Below are 16,262 nucleotides of genomic sequence, written 5' to 3' on the forward strand. Positions count from 1 at the left end.
CAAAGTCCTGGACAAAAGTAAGGGGACCCAGTGGAAAGAGGCTGGAGGGAAGTGGCCCGACACCCAGACCTGGCCCGGCCACCCTCGGGGAGCAGAGGTTTGGGAATGTGCTGCTCAAGGCTCAGGCATTATTCAGACTCGCTGGAAACCATGTTTTCCCACAATTCTCCTCCTCTTTCTCCTTCTATAAAAAATACCATGGCTGGAGTCAGGAGACATGAGGAAATACAGGTGTTCCCTGCTACCTGAAGGTCGAGTGTCCTATGAAACCTTCTGTAAACCAAGAGGGCTCAGAGTGAAGAGGGTGTAGGTCTTCCATCAAAGGATAGTGGCAGAGGGTGATCTTTGGAAAGTGGGGGATGCCCGTACATTGAAACACTCAGAAATCTGATATACCCGTCAAAAATACATTAAATCAGTGAGGTAATTTGTTTGAAATCTGAGCGGTGTTAATTGTTCTGTGTCAGAAAGAGCTTTTCATCAAGATACACGCACTTGAGACGAGGGTTGTGCTGTGGCATCGACAAGCTGGTTGTTTCACGTCCCAGGAATGGCTCCCACCCCGCGTATTCTAGCTAGGCTGCGCCCGGGTGGGCAGAGGGGCCCCAGAGGCCCTGGGGCAGGACGTGCAGCAGAGGATAGACAGGGCCCCTTCCTGGGCGCTGGGAGCTGAAGGAACAACACAAGTAGAACCTCAGCCAGAAAAGGTAACACTCAAGGGGGTGCCTGGAGAGTAACTGGGGGAAGCAGCAGAGCGAGGGGGCTTGGGGGCTGGGCCTCAAGGACAGGCCACCTTTCGCATGGTGAGGCAGGTGGGGAGGCATTCCAGGGGCAGGGAGCAAACGCCTGGAGGCTGGGGTGTAATCAGAGGCAAGGAAGCTGGAAGTCCTCCAGGCCCTGTGGGGGCAGGGAGTGGTGAGGAAGGCAGAGGTGGAGCAGTCAGCGGGGCCTGGCTGCTGGGCTAAGGACTTTGAACTTGGTCTAGTCTTAACCCCTCCTTTCCCTGCCCAAGGAGGATGCAGTCAAGAGCTTGATTATTATACAGGGCGGCTTCCTCTCTCAGCCTCTGATTGGTTGGTTACAATCAATATCATAAGTGATATTTTCATTGGGTAATCAGTATCTTTAACTGATATTCCTACATTAGGTAGTTAATCAGTACCTTTAAATGATTTCTTACATTGGGAGACGGAATAATGTGAAAGTTCATGCTCTGGAGACAGGAAGCCTGGAGTTGAATTCTGGCTCTCTGCTTTGATGCTTTGAGTAAATTACTTAACCTCTCTGAGCTTCCTTTCTTACCGGATCCTTGTGGGAACGAAAATGAGTGAACGGAAACCAAGCATTTAGAACGCTGCCTGGTGCAAAGTTGGGTAGTCATCAAACACAGTAGCTAATAAATATTAGATACTGCATTTTCCTTTGTCTTGATTAAAAATTTTTGATATTATTGATTTACTTCCTACCTGGAGAGATAATGATTTCACTTATTTTTATACTTTTTCTTATACCCCTCCCCACCTTCTCCTAACACCATTAAATCACTAGTTTTATAATCCTCTACCAGAAAATCGTGTAATTGTAAGCACTTTATTTACACCTTTATTTCTTAGGTCCTCAACTGCGGCCAGTGTTTCTTGATTTCTCACTTTGAGAAATGAGAGTATTTATCATCCTCCTGCCTTCAGTGCTTCCCCTCCCACTTCTAGCCTTGTACTTTAGTTTTTATATTGATTGACAGCAAGTACATTTCTCATATTTAAATACTCTGTTGTGTTCTAAAAGATAAAGATCATTTTATACTAACTATACACAAACTTTAGAAGTTGTGAATCACTAAATTGTACACCTGGAAATTATGTAATATTGTATATCAACTATACTTCGATCAAAAAATCTCCAAAATAATCAACATAGGAAAACCAGGACTTGCACATAAATATATTTACTTTAGCTTTAGAATAACAAGAGGGTTTACATATTTGTCATGTTTTAAATGTTATTTTCTGTAGAGCTAACTTGTACCGTATAATTGCTTTTTGGCATAGCCTTAGTTTTTCCTGATGTTTCTAATTGCCTTTGTTTTTCACCCCTGGCACTGTTTATATTCAACATTCCCTCACTTTCTTCCAAACTGTGCATCATGTGAGGTATGTTATGAAGTCCCCTGTCCCCACAGACCTCTTCACGTCTTAGTCTGTTCTGTGTTGGTTGCTGTGTCAGTCAGCTACATGCTCAGCTGTAATCCATGGATTCCCTTCTCTCTGGGTTGATTTTCCTGATTGCTGGATCCCACATCTTTCACTCTGTTGATTATCCTTCACCTCACTCCATAAATAAACACAAACATACACAAACACACACACGCCATCTTCTTCTTTTCCATGCAAGTCATTTTCAAGTAACTTTCTAAGAAGTCTGGTGTAGACTTAAGGCTGCTGTGACTATGGGATGGGAAGTGGGGTCGGTGACCTTATCCCTTGCTCTCCCCCTCTGCCTCACTCTCATCTTGCTCCCTCTCTGGCGTCTGCCCAGCAGACCATTCTTCTCATTTGCATGCCTTCTCTCTCGTTTCTCGTTAGAAACACTCTTCCTCTCACTGACTTAATTCAGCTATCATTTCTCCATCCAGTCAGTCTTCAAACATTTGTTGAAGTCTCTGGTCTCCTGTTGCCCCCATTCTGGTCTTTTACTGACAATGGAGTAAGGAGAGGTAGGATACGTGTTCTTAAGCCCAGTGAGTGGGTTGGAACCCAATCTACCACAGACAAGACTTGTGACCTTGCGCAAGTCATGTAACATCTGTGCTTCAACTTCCTTTCCTGTAAATGGGGAGACAATGGTACAAGCTCAAAGGTTATTGAAGTATATGAGCTATTATTTGTGATGTCTTAGAGCAACTACTGGTGCACAGCAAAGACCACAAACACAAGCCAGCCTTATCATTAGCTGTTATTATACCTGTAAGTACCTTTACTATCATTTCAGTCCGATTTCAGGAGGAGTGATTGATAAAAGCCCTTTTGCCTCCTTAAAAAAGTACCTAAAGGTAATCAACATTTTTGCTTGCTTTCTTCATCTCCCAAGGCAACATAACCACAAGCAGAACCAAAAGAATCCTCTCCAAATAAAGATCTGATATTTTTGAACATTCATTTAAAAAAATCTTTATTGTGGTATAATTCCTGTAGAGTAAACTACACGTTTCAGATGTACAATTTGATGAATTTTGATAGATGTATACACCCCTGAAACCACCACCACAATCAAGTTAGCTAACATTTCCATCACTCCCCAAGAGGAGCAAATTTCAAACTCTGAATTATCCCTTCCCACGCCTCTTTACCCACTTTTTTTTTCTTTTTTTCTTTTTTTCTTTTCTTTTTTTTTTTTTTTGGATTCCACATATAAGTGCTATCATGTGGTATTTTTCTTTCTCTTTCTGGCTTACTTTACATAAAATGACAATCTCCAGGTCCATCCATGTTGCTGCAAATGGCATTATTTTATTCTTTTTGTGACTGAGTAGTATCCCATTGTGTATGTATATATATATATGTATACACAATGGGATATATATATACACATATATATATACACAATTTCTTTATCAAATCCTCTGTTGATGGACATGTAGATTGTTCCCGTGTCTTGGCTATTGTAAATGGTGCTGCTGTGAACATTGGGGTGCATGTGCTTTTTCGAATTACATTTTTCTCTAGATATATGCCCAGGAGTGGGATTGCTGGATCATATGGTAACTCTATTTTTAGTTCTTTAAGGAACCTACATACTTTCCCCCATAGTGGCTGCACCAATTTACATTCCCACCAACAATGTAGGAGGTTCCTTTTTCTCCACACCCTCTCCAGCATTTGTCATTTGTGGACTTTTTCATGACAGCCATTCTGACTGATATGAGGTGTTATCTCACCGTAGTTTTGATTTTCATTTCTCTAACATTTAGTAATGTTGAGCATCTTTTCATGTGCTTGTTGTCCATCTGGATGTCTTCTTTGGAGAGATGTCTATTTAGGTCTTCTGCCCATTTTTTGATTGGGTTGCTTGTTTTTTTGATATTAAGCTGTATGAGATGTTTGTATATTTTGGAATTAGTCCCTTGTCAGTTGCATCATTTGCTAATATTTTCTCCCATTCGGTCAGTTGTCTTTTTGTTTTATTGATGGTAACCTTAGCTGTACAAAAGCTTTTAAGTTTAATTAGGTCCTACTTGCTTATTTTTGCTTTTATTTCCATTACTCAAGGAGCTGGCTTGAAAAAAATATTTCTGTGATTTATGTCAAAGAATGTTCTGCCTATGTTTTCCTCTTAAGAGCTTTATAGTATCTGGCCTTACACTTAGGTCTTTAATCCATTATTTTTGTATATGGTGTTAGAGAATGTTCAAAATCAATATTTTATAGGTAGCTGTCCAATTTTCCCAGCACCATTTGTTGAAGAGACTGTCTCTTCTACATTGTATATTCTTGCCTCCTTTGTCATAGATTGATTGACCATAAGTGCATGGGTTTATTTCTGGACTTTCTATCCTGTTCCATTGAGCTATGTGTCTGTTTTTGTGTCGCTGACACACTGTTTTGATTACTGTAGCTTTGTAGTACAGTCTGAAGTCAGAGAGCATGAATCCCCCAGCTCCATTCTCCTTTTTCAAGATTGTTTCAGCTATTCAGGGTTTTTTGTGTTTCCATACAAATTTTAACATTTTTTGTTCCAGCTTTGAGAAAAATGTCATTGGTAATTTGATGAGGTTGCATTGAATCTATATATTGCCTTGGGTAGTCTGGGCATTTTAACAATATTGATTTTTCCAACACAAGAACAGAGTATATTTTTCCACCTGTTTATGTCATCTTCAATTTCTTTCATCAGTGTCTTACAGTTTTTGGAGTATAGGTCCTTTACCTCCTTGGGTAGATTTATTCTTAGATATTTTATTCTTCTGGATGTGATGGGAAATGGGATTCTTTTCCTAATTTCTTTTTCTGATATTTTGTTGTTAGTGTATAGAAATGCAACAGATTTCAGTATATTGACTTTGTATCCTGCAACTTTACCAAATTCATTAATGAGCTCTAGTAGTTTTCTAGTGGCATGTTTAGGATTTTCATCACAATCATGTCATCTGTAAACAGTGACAGTTTTAATTCTTCCTTTCCAATTCAGATTCCTCTGTTTATTTTCTTCTCTGATTACTGTGGCTAGGACTTCCAAGATGATGTTGAATAAAAGTGGCAAGAGTGGGCATCCTTGTTTTGTTCCTGATCTTAGAGGAAATGCTTTCAGATTTTCACCACTGAGCATGCTGTTAGCTATGGGTTTGTCATATATGGCTTTTGTTATGTTGAAGTGTGTTCCCTTTATGCCTACTTTCTGGAGAGTTTTTTATTGTAAATGGATGTTGAATTTTATCAAACGCTTTTTCTGCATCTACTGAGATGATTGTATGGTTTTTATTCTTCAGTTTATTAATGTGGTGTGTCACATTGATTGATTTGCAGATGTTGAAAAGTCCTTGTGTCCCTGGGATAAATCCCACCTGATCATGGTGTATGATCCTTTTAATGCATTGTTGGAGTCAATTTGCTAGTATTTTGTTGAGGATTTTTACATCTATGTTTATCAGTGATATTGGCCTGTAATTTTCTCTTTTTGTGATATCTTCGTCTTGTTTTGGTATCAGGGTGATGGTGGCATCATAGAATGAGTTTAAAAGTGTTCCTTCCTCTGCTATTTTTTGGAATAGTTTCAGAATGGTAAGTGTTAACTCTTCTCTAAATGTTTGGTAGAATTCGCCTGTGAAGCCCTCTGATCCTGGACTTTTGTTTGTTGGGAGTTTTTAAATTACTGGTTCAGTTTCAGTCCTGGTAATTGGTCTGTTCATGTTTTCTATTTCTTCCTGATTCAGTCTTGGCAAATTGTACCTTTCTAAGAAATTTTCCATTTCTTCTCAGTTGTTCTTTTTGTTGACATATAGTTGCTCATTGTAACCTCTTATTTTCCCTTGTATTTCTGTGGTGTCAGTTTTAATTTCACCTTTTTCATTTCTGGTTTTATTAATTTGGGCCCTCTCCCTTTTTTTCTTGATGAGTGTGTCCAAAGATTTATCAATTTTGTTTGTCTTTTCAGAGAACCAGCTTTTAGCTTCATTGATCTTTTCTATTGTTTTTTTTCAGTCTCTATTTCATTTATTTCTGCTCTAATCTTTATGATTTCTTTTCTTCTACTAACTTTGGGTTTTATTTGTTCTTCTTTCTCTTGCTGCTTTTGGTGTAAGATTAGGTTGTTTATTTGAGGTTGTTCTTGCTTCCTTGTATCACTATAGACTTCCTTTTTAAAAATGCTTTTGCTGCATCCCAGAGGTTTTAGATCATTGTGTTTTCATTTTCATTTGTCTCAAAGTGCGTTTTGATCTCCTCTTCAATTTCTTCAGTGATCCATTGGTTATTTAGTAGCATATTGTTTAGCCTCCATGTGTTTGAAGTTTTTGCAGTTTTTTTCTTGTAGTTGAATTCTAAACTCCTAGCATTTTGATTGGAAAAGATACTTGGTACAATTTCAATTTTCTTGAATTGACTGAGGCTTGCTGTGTGGGACAGCGTGTGATCTATTCCGGAGAATGTTCCTCATGCACTTGAGAGGAATGTGCATTCTATTGGTTTTGGATGGACTACTCAATAGTTATCAATTAAGTCCATCTGGTCTAATGTGTCGTTTAGGGCCTGTATTTCCTTATTGATTTTCTGTCTAGATAATCTGTCCATTGATGTAAATGGGGTGTTAAGTTTCCCCCACTATTGTATTATTGTTCATTTCTCCTTTATATCTGTTAACAGTTGCCTTATATACTGAGGTGCTCCTATGTTGGGTGCATATGTATTTACAATTGTTACATCTTCTTCTTGGATTGATCTCTTGAGCATTATGTAGTGCCCTTCTTTGCCTCTTGTAACAGTCTTTATTTTAAAATCTATTTTGTCTGATAAAAGTATTGCTACTCCAGCTTTCTTTTCATTTCCATTTGTATGGAATATCTTTTTCCATCCCCTCACTTTCAGTCTGCATGTGTCTCTAGCTCAGAAGTGGGTCTCTTATAGACAGCATATCTATGGGTCTTGTATTTGTATCCATTCAGCCAATCTGTCCTTTGGGTGAAGTATTTAATCCATTTAAATTTAAGGTAATTATCAATGCATATGTTCTTACTCCCTTTTGTTAATTGTTTGGGGTGGTTTTGGTAGGTCTTTTTTATTTTCTCTTTCTTCTTTTTTTTCTCTTTTCTTCTGGTTTGGTGACTGTAGAGTTACACTGGTTTGAGGTTCCCATGAGGTTTTGGTATAGAAGTCTCTCTCTCTCTCTCTGTATGTGTGTATGAATGTGTGTGTGTGTGTGTGTGTGTGTGTGTGTGTGTATACACATATGATTGTTTCAAGTTGTTGATCTCATAATTTCAAATGCATTTTAGATATCTGCATCTGTACCCTCCTTCTCTCATGATTACTTTTCCTGTTTCTACTTACAGCCTTTTCTTTTTTTACCTAGAGAAGTTCCTTTAACATTAACGTTTGTTACAAAGCTGGTGTGGTGGTGCTGAATTCTTTAAGCTTATGTGTATCTGTGAGCTTTGGATTTCTCCAAATCTGAATGAGAGCCTTGCTGGATAGAGTATTCTTGGTTGCAAGTTTTTCCCTTTCATCACTTGAAATATATCTTGCCATTCCCTTCTGGTCTGTAAAGTATCTGCTAAGAAATGAGGTGATAACCTTATGGGAGTTCCCTTGTTGTTGTTAGTTGCTTTTCTTTTGCTGGTTTTAATTTTTTCTCCTTATCCTTAATTTTTGTCAATTTGATTACTATGTGCCTTGGTGTGTTCCTCTTTGGGTTGATCCTGTGCGGAACTCTCTGCACTTCCTGGACTTGAGTGACTGTTTCCTTCCCCAAATTGGGAAGTTTTCAGTTATTATCTCTCCAGAATTTTTCTCAGGTCCTTTCTCTCTCTCTTCTCTTTCTGGGACCCCTATTATGCAAATATTAGTGCACTTCGTATTGTCCCAGAGGTCTCTTAAACTATCCTCATTTCTTTTCATTCTTTCTTCTTTTTTCTTTTCTGTGGTAGTGATTTCCACTAAACTGTCTTATAGCTCACTGATCTGTTCTTCGGCCTCATTTAGTCCATTCTTGGTTCCTTCAAGTGTATTATTCATTTCAGTAATTGTATTATTCATTTCAGTATTTGTATTCTTGAACTCTGCTTGGGTATCTTTGTATTTTCTAACTCTTTACTAAAAACTTCCCCCTGTACATCTGTACTCCTGAGTTCTCTGAACATCTTCACCATCATTACTCTAAACTCCTTCTTGGATAGATTGCCTGTCTCTTCATCACTTATTTCTTCTTCTGGGATTTTACCTTGTGACATGACCTGGAAGGTATTCCTCTGCTGCCTCATATTGTCTGAATTTCTATTTGTATTTTTAGGTAGACTAGTTATGTTTATCAACCTCGTAGAAGTGGCCCTCTGTGGGAGACATTCTATGCATCCCAGCAGTACACTGCTCTCTTGTCACCCAAGAGCCAGGGTCCCAGCCGATCCCAGGGTTGAGTCTGGCCTACATTTGCTGATTCCTTCCACAGGCTTTGGGATTGTTGTTTTCTTACTTCTGGTATTGCCCCCTGGTGGCTGAGGCTGGACTAGAGGCTTATACAGGTTTCCTGACAAGAGTCAGTGCCTGTCCACTGCTGGGTGGAGCTTGGTTCTGGCCCTCTGGTGGGTACGGTTGTGTCTAGGGGCATGTCTAGGGGTGGTTGTGGGCTCAGGAAGTCTCCTGATGGGTGGGGCTGCATTCCCACCCAGAATATTGTTTGGCCTGAGGATCCCAGCACTTAAGCCTAAAGGCTGTTGGGTGAGACTAGGTCTTGGAGCTAATGACCCAAGCAAGATGCAGCCTCCAGGAAAGCTCATGTAGATGAAGACTCCCCAAATGTCCATCCACCAGAGTGAGAGATGCAGCCACTCCCTACTCCACAGGAGCCTTTCTAGAACCGGTAGATAGGTCTGGCCCAGGTTCCTATGAAATACTGCCTCTGCTTTTGGACCTGATGTGCACAAGGTTCTGTGTGCACTTCCCAAGAGAGTGAAGTCTCTGTTCCCCTAGTCCTGTGGGACTGCTGGAATTAAGCCCCACTGCCTTCAAAACCAGATATTCTGCAGTCTTTTCCTCCTACTGCCAGAACCCCAGGCTGGGGAGCCTGACCTGGGGCTCAGAACCCTCACTCCTGTGAGAGGGCCTCTGCGACTTAATTATTCTTCAGCTTGTGGGTCACCCACCCCAGGGGTATGGGAAGCTATTATATTGCAAGCTCACCCCGACTACTGTCTGGCTGTAGTTCCCTCTATGTTTCCAGCTGAAGAAGATCTTTTTTGGTAGGTTCCAGTCATTTTCTCGATGGTTGTGTAGTAGTCAGATCTGGTTTTGTTGTAGTTGCGAGGAGGGGCGAGCTTGTGGTCCTACTACTCCGCCATCTTGACCGGAAATTAGATCTGATGTTATTTTTAAGAAACACTACTGAGAACTAACTGGTAAAATGAAAGGATGGACACTCTCGTGTATTATGAGTATGAATGTAAATTGGTACCATTTTTCTGGATAACACTGTGGCTCTAAGTATGAAAATATTTTAGGTTTTGATACCCTCTAACCAGTCAGTCTATTTCTAGAAATAGTTTAAGGAAATAATTTCAAATGCAGGCAAAGTTTTATACAAGAAGGGTGTTCTTTGCACTGTCACTTACATAAAGAATTAGAAGCAATCTGAAGTCTGAAAGTTGGGAAGGGCAGCAGAGAGGACCAGGCACAATCAGGGGCACTTGGCAGCCCATGGCAGGGCTGCAGGGATCAGGCAGGGGACGGGCGGGATTCCAGGGCCTGGTGGGATAAAGGATTTTGCAGAAGCAAGGAGGGCATGGGCTCTGGGAAGCTGAAGCACCAGGAATTTATCAAGGCAGAGATGTGAGCAGAGTGTGCAAGACATCATTTTGGAATAAGAGTAATTTACCAAGAACTATTTTTATATATTAAAAGGAGTAGAGCACAGTTATCATACACATGAGATCTGAATCAGAGAGACTTGAGTTCAAGTCCAGGCTGCAGCACCAGTGGGAAAACTTGGGCTAAGCTAAGTTTAGGTGAGTTTCCAGAGCCCTGCGCATCATAGACCCTGGAGCAATATTAACTATTACCAAGTAGTTAACACAGCTGCTCCCACCCTCACATAATTTGCAGAGTATTCCCTTCCTCTTTTCTTCTGTGTTTGGTTTTATTGCTTCTAGAACTTCCCACATGGCCATCTGTTATCTGAATATCTTCTCCTGTGCCCCAACAGGACAACAGGACTCTGACTTGGCTGGGAGGGAGCTGCATGATGTGAGGAACTTTCCCTAAATAGCCACCAGCAGAGCCCAGGAGACAAAGTCACTGGGTTGAGTCCACTGTGGCGCTGGTGGCCATCCCAGGGGAAACGGCCAGAGACCTGTCCCGTCACTGCTCCCTGTTGCCAGAACTCACTCATGTTCTAGTCCACAATCTATTTTCTCTTCCCTAAGGGTGAAGCCACACTTTCTTCCAGCCTGAATCAAATCGCAAGCTGAAGGGAGGACGCTGACATCCTGCTGCTGGCACCATGACATCAGAAACCAGCAACGACTGCCCAGGTACTCAGCAGCCCCTTCTCTGGCTGGTTCCTACGTGTGACCTAGAGTTGAGGGTGTTGTGACCAGGCTGAGTTAAGCTACAGAGGAATCAAAACCCAAGAAGGGGTTGCCAAGCGTCCTCGAGCCCCCAGAAGGGGCCTGCAGCAGAGGGAGATGGGGAGAGAGACAAAAAGATCTGGTGTTTATTTCTCTATTCTCTTCTAATAAGGATATCAATGTTTCGATAGGAGCCCCCACTGATGACCTCATTTAACCTTAATCACCTCCTTAAAGACCCTATCTTTAAATACTGTCACTTGGAGGCCAGGGCTTCAACATGTGAATTTAGTGAGGGGGCCCAGTTCCCCCTATAATACCAGGTTACTCCATCAACAGTATCCCAGGTGACCTCTAAACAGGAAGATGGATTTGAACAACCTCATACGCAATTATCATTTATCTTCTGCTACAATTTCTTCTAATCTTTTCTTTTTCCATCTAGAGAACAAAAGCTTCTTTGATGATGTCACTGACTATTTCTGGGACGAAGTGAGCAGGGATGAACTGCAACTCCTGCTGACTAAAGTTGAAGCCTGGGAGAGTTTTATGTCTGCGGCTGGTTTGTCCAGGTGACCTGCGTGGATGCCCCAGAAATGTCATCCATATCACCCACCCTCAGCTAGTTTCCTCCTGGCAGGCACACCTCCTCCAGGCAGTATCCTATGGTTGGGGTCAAGGATGTTCCTTCTCAAGAATACATGAGGAATTTTTCCTCCATGTCATTTGCTGGTGGTGAACGGCCTCGGGTTGAGAAGAGATGAAACTGCAAGGAAGGGGCAGGTTATTGACCTCAGACAAGTTACTTAACTACTCTCTGCCTTGGTTTCTTCATTGTTCAACTTTATTGTGAGGAAACTGAGATAATACACGCCAAGTGCTTAGCATAATGGCTGACACGTAGTAGGTGCTCAGTCCGTGTTAACTTTGAAAAAGCTTTTTGGGAAGAGACCAAGGCCAAGGGTCTTGTTCCTGGAGATGAGAACCAAGCAGGACTTCCTTTGGGATGAGTCAGAAAATTGCTGACAGCGTCAGCTTGTGTCCTGGGGGTTCCTTCTGACTGGAGCCCTGGTATCCCCATCTTAGCAATTGTGCAGACACTGCAGGACCCGGGACCCCTAGGGTGGAGAGGCCAGGGTGGAATTGGATGGAGCTGGGTTGGGTCCAGGCTCTATCCTGGCCCAGCACTGGGGCTCTGGGCTTATGTCCTGGATCTCAGATTTGTCATCTGTACAAAGGGAGAAGCAGTTCAATCTGATGGACTGTGGCGATGGCCTTAGAGCGGGGTCCCAGGTGGGGAACCAAGTGCAGGCATCGCGTGCAAAGGTCGAGGGAGCCTGGACCAGAGACAGAGCCAGGGCTCAGGTGCAGCAGAGGGTCCAGGTAGGGGGACTAGTAGGAAGGTGTGGGCCAGAACCAGAGTCGGGGGAGTGACCCCAAGGACACAAAGCTGAAGGGGCTGTGACCCTAACAGAGGTGCCGTGAGTGGGAGAGGGGACACTTCTTCCCTCCCTGACTTGATCCCCTGGTGCTGAGCATAGAGGACCCCGGGTGACTGTGTCCTCCACACCCTGCCTGGGGGCCGGGGGTCTCCACTGCCATGTGGGGCCCTCTTCTATTCTACATAGAGTAGTCAGTCTGAATGCAGTGTGGCTTAGTGATGACTCCACTGTCACAATGAGTGGCTGCCAATTTTGTGTAATTTGTGTTGATTCTGAGGAGACTGTCAAGTCCCCACCCAACAGGAAAATACTTCCTCTACCAGTTTGTCCAAATGCATGTAGGACTTCTCAGGCTTAGCAATTCATACAGATGTTTCCTAAGGTCCCTTGAGTCTTTTGGAGGGTCCATCGACCATCGAGTTGCACATGGCCTTGGTGTGCGGGTACGTGAAGCTGTCACAGCTAAGGTGTGAGTTAGGCTGCTGGCACCTGAGAGCTCAGGGTGCTGGTTGCAGATCAGGAGTGAGTGAGGTGGGCTGGAGAGTCCAGGGGGAACCAGGCTTAACAGCCTCTCTCCTGCTTCCCAGTCAGTTGGGGAAGTGGATGGATCCAGGGACCTTCAGCTGGGAAGATAGAGGGCATGAGGCTTGGAAGAGAGCATAGGTCAGGGAAGTGATCACTAACATCCCTTCTAGCTGTGAGTTTAGTGTTTCTTAAACAAATTCTAACTACTCAGAGTTAGCAAAACTGCAAAGTCTGAGTGCACAGTTCCCAGACTACTTACACCTGACAGCGATGACAAACTTGGAGGATGCCCCAAACCACCCTCCAGTTAGGGAATTCCCGACAAGGATGCACAGGACTCCCTGACAGCTGGCACACTCCCAGGTCTGGTTCACTACAGGGAAGGATGCAGGTTCCCAGCAGCCACAGGGCAGAGTCTGGGAGGGTTTCAAACATGAAGCTTCTCTTGTCCTCAGGACGCATTACTGTCCTGTGTGCAGTGTGTCAGGGCACGTGGGTCAGTGCCAACCAGGGGTGCCCAGTGTGTTTAACAAAATGCTCCTGACAGTCCTTAACGTGATAAAGCAGGGTACACTCAGGACTGTGGTGGCAGGTGTGGAGCCCATTGCTGTAGAGCAGACACACTGGGCTCAAGCCTGAACACAGCACAGACACTGGGGGTTTACAGCCAAGGAGCAGAGTGAGGGGTGGTGGAGGAAAAATTACTGAGAGGAGACACCAAGGAGAGGGGATTCCTGTTTATCTTTCCTAACAGGATTCTCGCTAAAGGCAGGCCAAGGACGGATGCATCAAAGGTGGGAGATGAGGAACTTGATCAGTTATCAAAGGCAATCAGACCTCAGAGTGGGGGAGACTCACTACGTGGATTTAGCAGGGTTCCTGCTGAGACTGGGTGATGGGGGCCATCGGGGACAGGACAGGGAAGGGGAAGGTGGAGGCCTGGTTGAGAAGAGGACTCAGAAGGGCCTGACTAATGTTTGGTGAAGGAGAGAGTCTCAGGCACCCCGAGCCTCAGTGCACAGGGTCCTCCTGGGGCTCAATCACATGCTGCCCGCCCGGCTGACCTGAGTCTCCAGCCCCTCCCAGAGATCAGACCAGCGCCCTCGTGTCCAGATCCCCCAGAGGTCAGGACTGACACCACATGACCAGAGGCCCATCATGCATCACCCTGGCCGACTGTCCAGTGGCAGAAGCGCAGGGAAACCAGGACATTCCTATCAGCCAGAACATTCTAGGGGTTTAGGAATCACGTCCTTAGCCAAGGGCAAAAGCAGGTTGATTCCTCACTGCACCCTAAGCATCTCTGAATGAGGGCTTCTCTGCTCCAGTCCCACTTCTCTGTGTTTATCTGCGGAGTTCCCGCTCTACAAGCACCTTGGAGGTGACGGTGCTGACCTGCCTCTGAGGTGTCTTTATCAAAAACCTCTGTCAAGTTAAGAGTATCTTAAGGTGACTTGTGCTTATTTATTCCTTGATTAAGTGTTGTGGAGCCTCAACAAAGTACAAATCATGTGTTTAAATATAGAGAAAAAAATTTACATTTGTCAAATTCTTTTGTCTTTGATTTATAGTAAAATCCCTGTGATTTATGCAGGATAGGTCTTGTTCAGACTGTTTCACAGAGAACCCAAAACTGCCTTCTTATTCCCTTGACCTTCACTGTTACAGGGAAGAGGCAGACGCACTGTGTGAATACCTGAACAAGCTGAATGGAGAATTGGTCCTGAATGACAAAGACATGCTGCAAAAAGAGCAGCTGGATAGGGAGAGGTTTTTGAGGGAGTTCCCTCGGGTCAAACTGGAGCTTGAGGAATGCATAGGAAAGCTCCACGCACTTGCAGACAAGGTGGACAAGGTTCACAGGGACTGCAGCATCTCCCAGGTGGCGGCCACCTCTGCTGGTGCTGCGTCTGGCATCCTGACCATCCTTGGCCTGGCTCTGGCCCCTGTGACAGCGGGGGTCAGTCTGGCACTTTCGGCAACTGGGTTAGGGCTGGGGGCCGCAGCTGCTGTGACCGGTGTGACCACCAGTGTCGTGGAACGTGTTATCACGTCATCAGCTGAAACAGAAGCCAATGACCTGACGTCAACTGTCATTGACAAAGAGGAGGTGGCTGCAGGGGCTCCTGGTAAACACGCATCCGAACTTGTTCCCTCAACACAGAATATCTTCCAAGCCCTGCAAGGCATTGGGAAGAACGTCCGTGCCATCAAAGTGGCCAAAGCCAACCCTCGCTTAGCCGCCCACGCCAGGGACTTTATGACCACTGGGGGAGTCTCCCTCCGAAGAAGCAAGCAGGTGAGGAAAGCCTTTGGAGGCACGGCTCTGGCAATGACCAGAGAGGCCCGCATCATGGGTATGGCCACCGCAGGTGTCACCCTTCTGCTGGATGTGGCCTCCCTGGTGAAAGAGTCACTGCACCTGCATGCGGGGGCAAAGACGGAGTCGGCTGAGCGGCTAAGGCAGCGGGCCCGGGAGCTGGAGAGCAGGTTGGAGGAGCTCACCCGGACCTACGAGAGTCTGCAGTAGGGCCCAACCCAGAGCAGTGCAGGGAGCAGGGGCCCGTGCGGGGCCAAGGCATGGAGGTACCTTGTTAGAGGGAAGAAGAGGGTGAGATTAAAAACAGAAGTCAGGGTTGCCAAGGAGGCGGGTGGTGGGAAGGGACTGGGATTTCAAAATGTAGAATAGATAAACAAGATTGTACTGGATAGCACAGGGAAATGTATACAAGATCCGGTAGTAGCTCACAGTGAAAAAAAATGTGACAGTGAATATATGTATGTTCATGTATAACTGAAAAATTGTGCTCTACACTGAAACTTGACACAACATTGTAAAATGACTATTACTCAGTAAAAAACGTTAAAAAATAAAAATAAATAAATGGGGAGAAAAAGACAAAAGTGGGGAAGCTGGGCTGGTCTGACTCTTGCTTTGGTCTGTCTGGACTATGCTGTCTTCCCACAGGGTGAGAAATCCTTAAACCCTTGAGTATTCAAAAAATGTAATTTTCTTCCCTAAATTTTCCCTCGTGGCTCAAGATGAGTCACAAAATTTCAAATACCACTAGAATTTGTTGCCCATATTCCACTTGGCCTGTGAGTCCCTAGTGGCCACTGGGAGCTGGGTCTGGCTGGGCCCTGGGGACCCACTGCAACTGGGTCCAATGGTCAACTCACTCCTGAAACTGCTTCCACCTCCAGGGAAAGCAGCCTAAAGCCCTCCATCACAGAGGGCTGTGGGCCCCCTTCTCCCGAGTCCACCTCCCCCAACTTCCACGAGCTGGGGAGAGAATTTGGCATCATGCAGCCCTCCGTGAGTTCATCCTGCCCAGGTTTTTGCTGTGATCTGGATTCCTACTTATAGAAAGAGTCCAGAGCTGACAGTGTTACTGGGAGGATGATGAGACAAGGTAGGGACTGGCCTTGGCATACAGCAGGTGCTCAAAAAACAAGTCTCTATTTTCTAGCCACTCATGGTCTCTGCATTATCTCCTTTCATCTTTCAAAGCCCCATCTTGTTGTCTGCT

The 16,262-nt window shown here is 44.3% G+C and overlaps 1 protein-coding gene across 2 annotated transcripts in view; it reads left to right on the top strand.

The window, feature by feature from the left end:
- The window catches only part of LOC107033798 (apolipoprotein L2-like), a 25,211-nt gene extending 9,567 nt beyond the window's left edge, over positions 1 to 15,644 (top strand). For both annotated transcript variants that reach the window (XM_072973441.1, XM_072973442.1), the window contains exons 3-5: positions 10,622 to 10,729; positions 11,211 to 11,337; positions 14,401 to 15,644. In XM_072973441.1, the coding sequence (XP_072829542.1) occupies positions 10,699 to 10,729; positions 11,211 to 11,337; positions 14,401 to 15,262 (1,020 nt within the window). In that variant the 5' untranslated portion in view covers positions 10,622 to 10,698 and the 3' untranslated portion in view covers positions 15,263 to 15,644. The remainder of the gene's footprint in view (positions 1 to 10,621; positions 10,730 to 11,210; positions 11,338 to 14,400) is intronic.
- Positions 15,645 to 16,262: the final 618 nt, after the last annotated feature.

Source organism: Vicugna pacos, chromosome 12 (genome assembly GCF_048564905.1).
Source record: "Vicugna pacos chromosome 12, VicPac4, whole genome shotgun sequence".
Lineage (NCBI taxonomy): Eukaryota > Metazoa > Chordata > Mammalia > Artiodactyla > Camelidae > Vicugna > Vicugna pacos.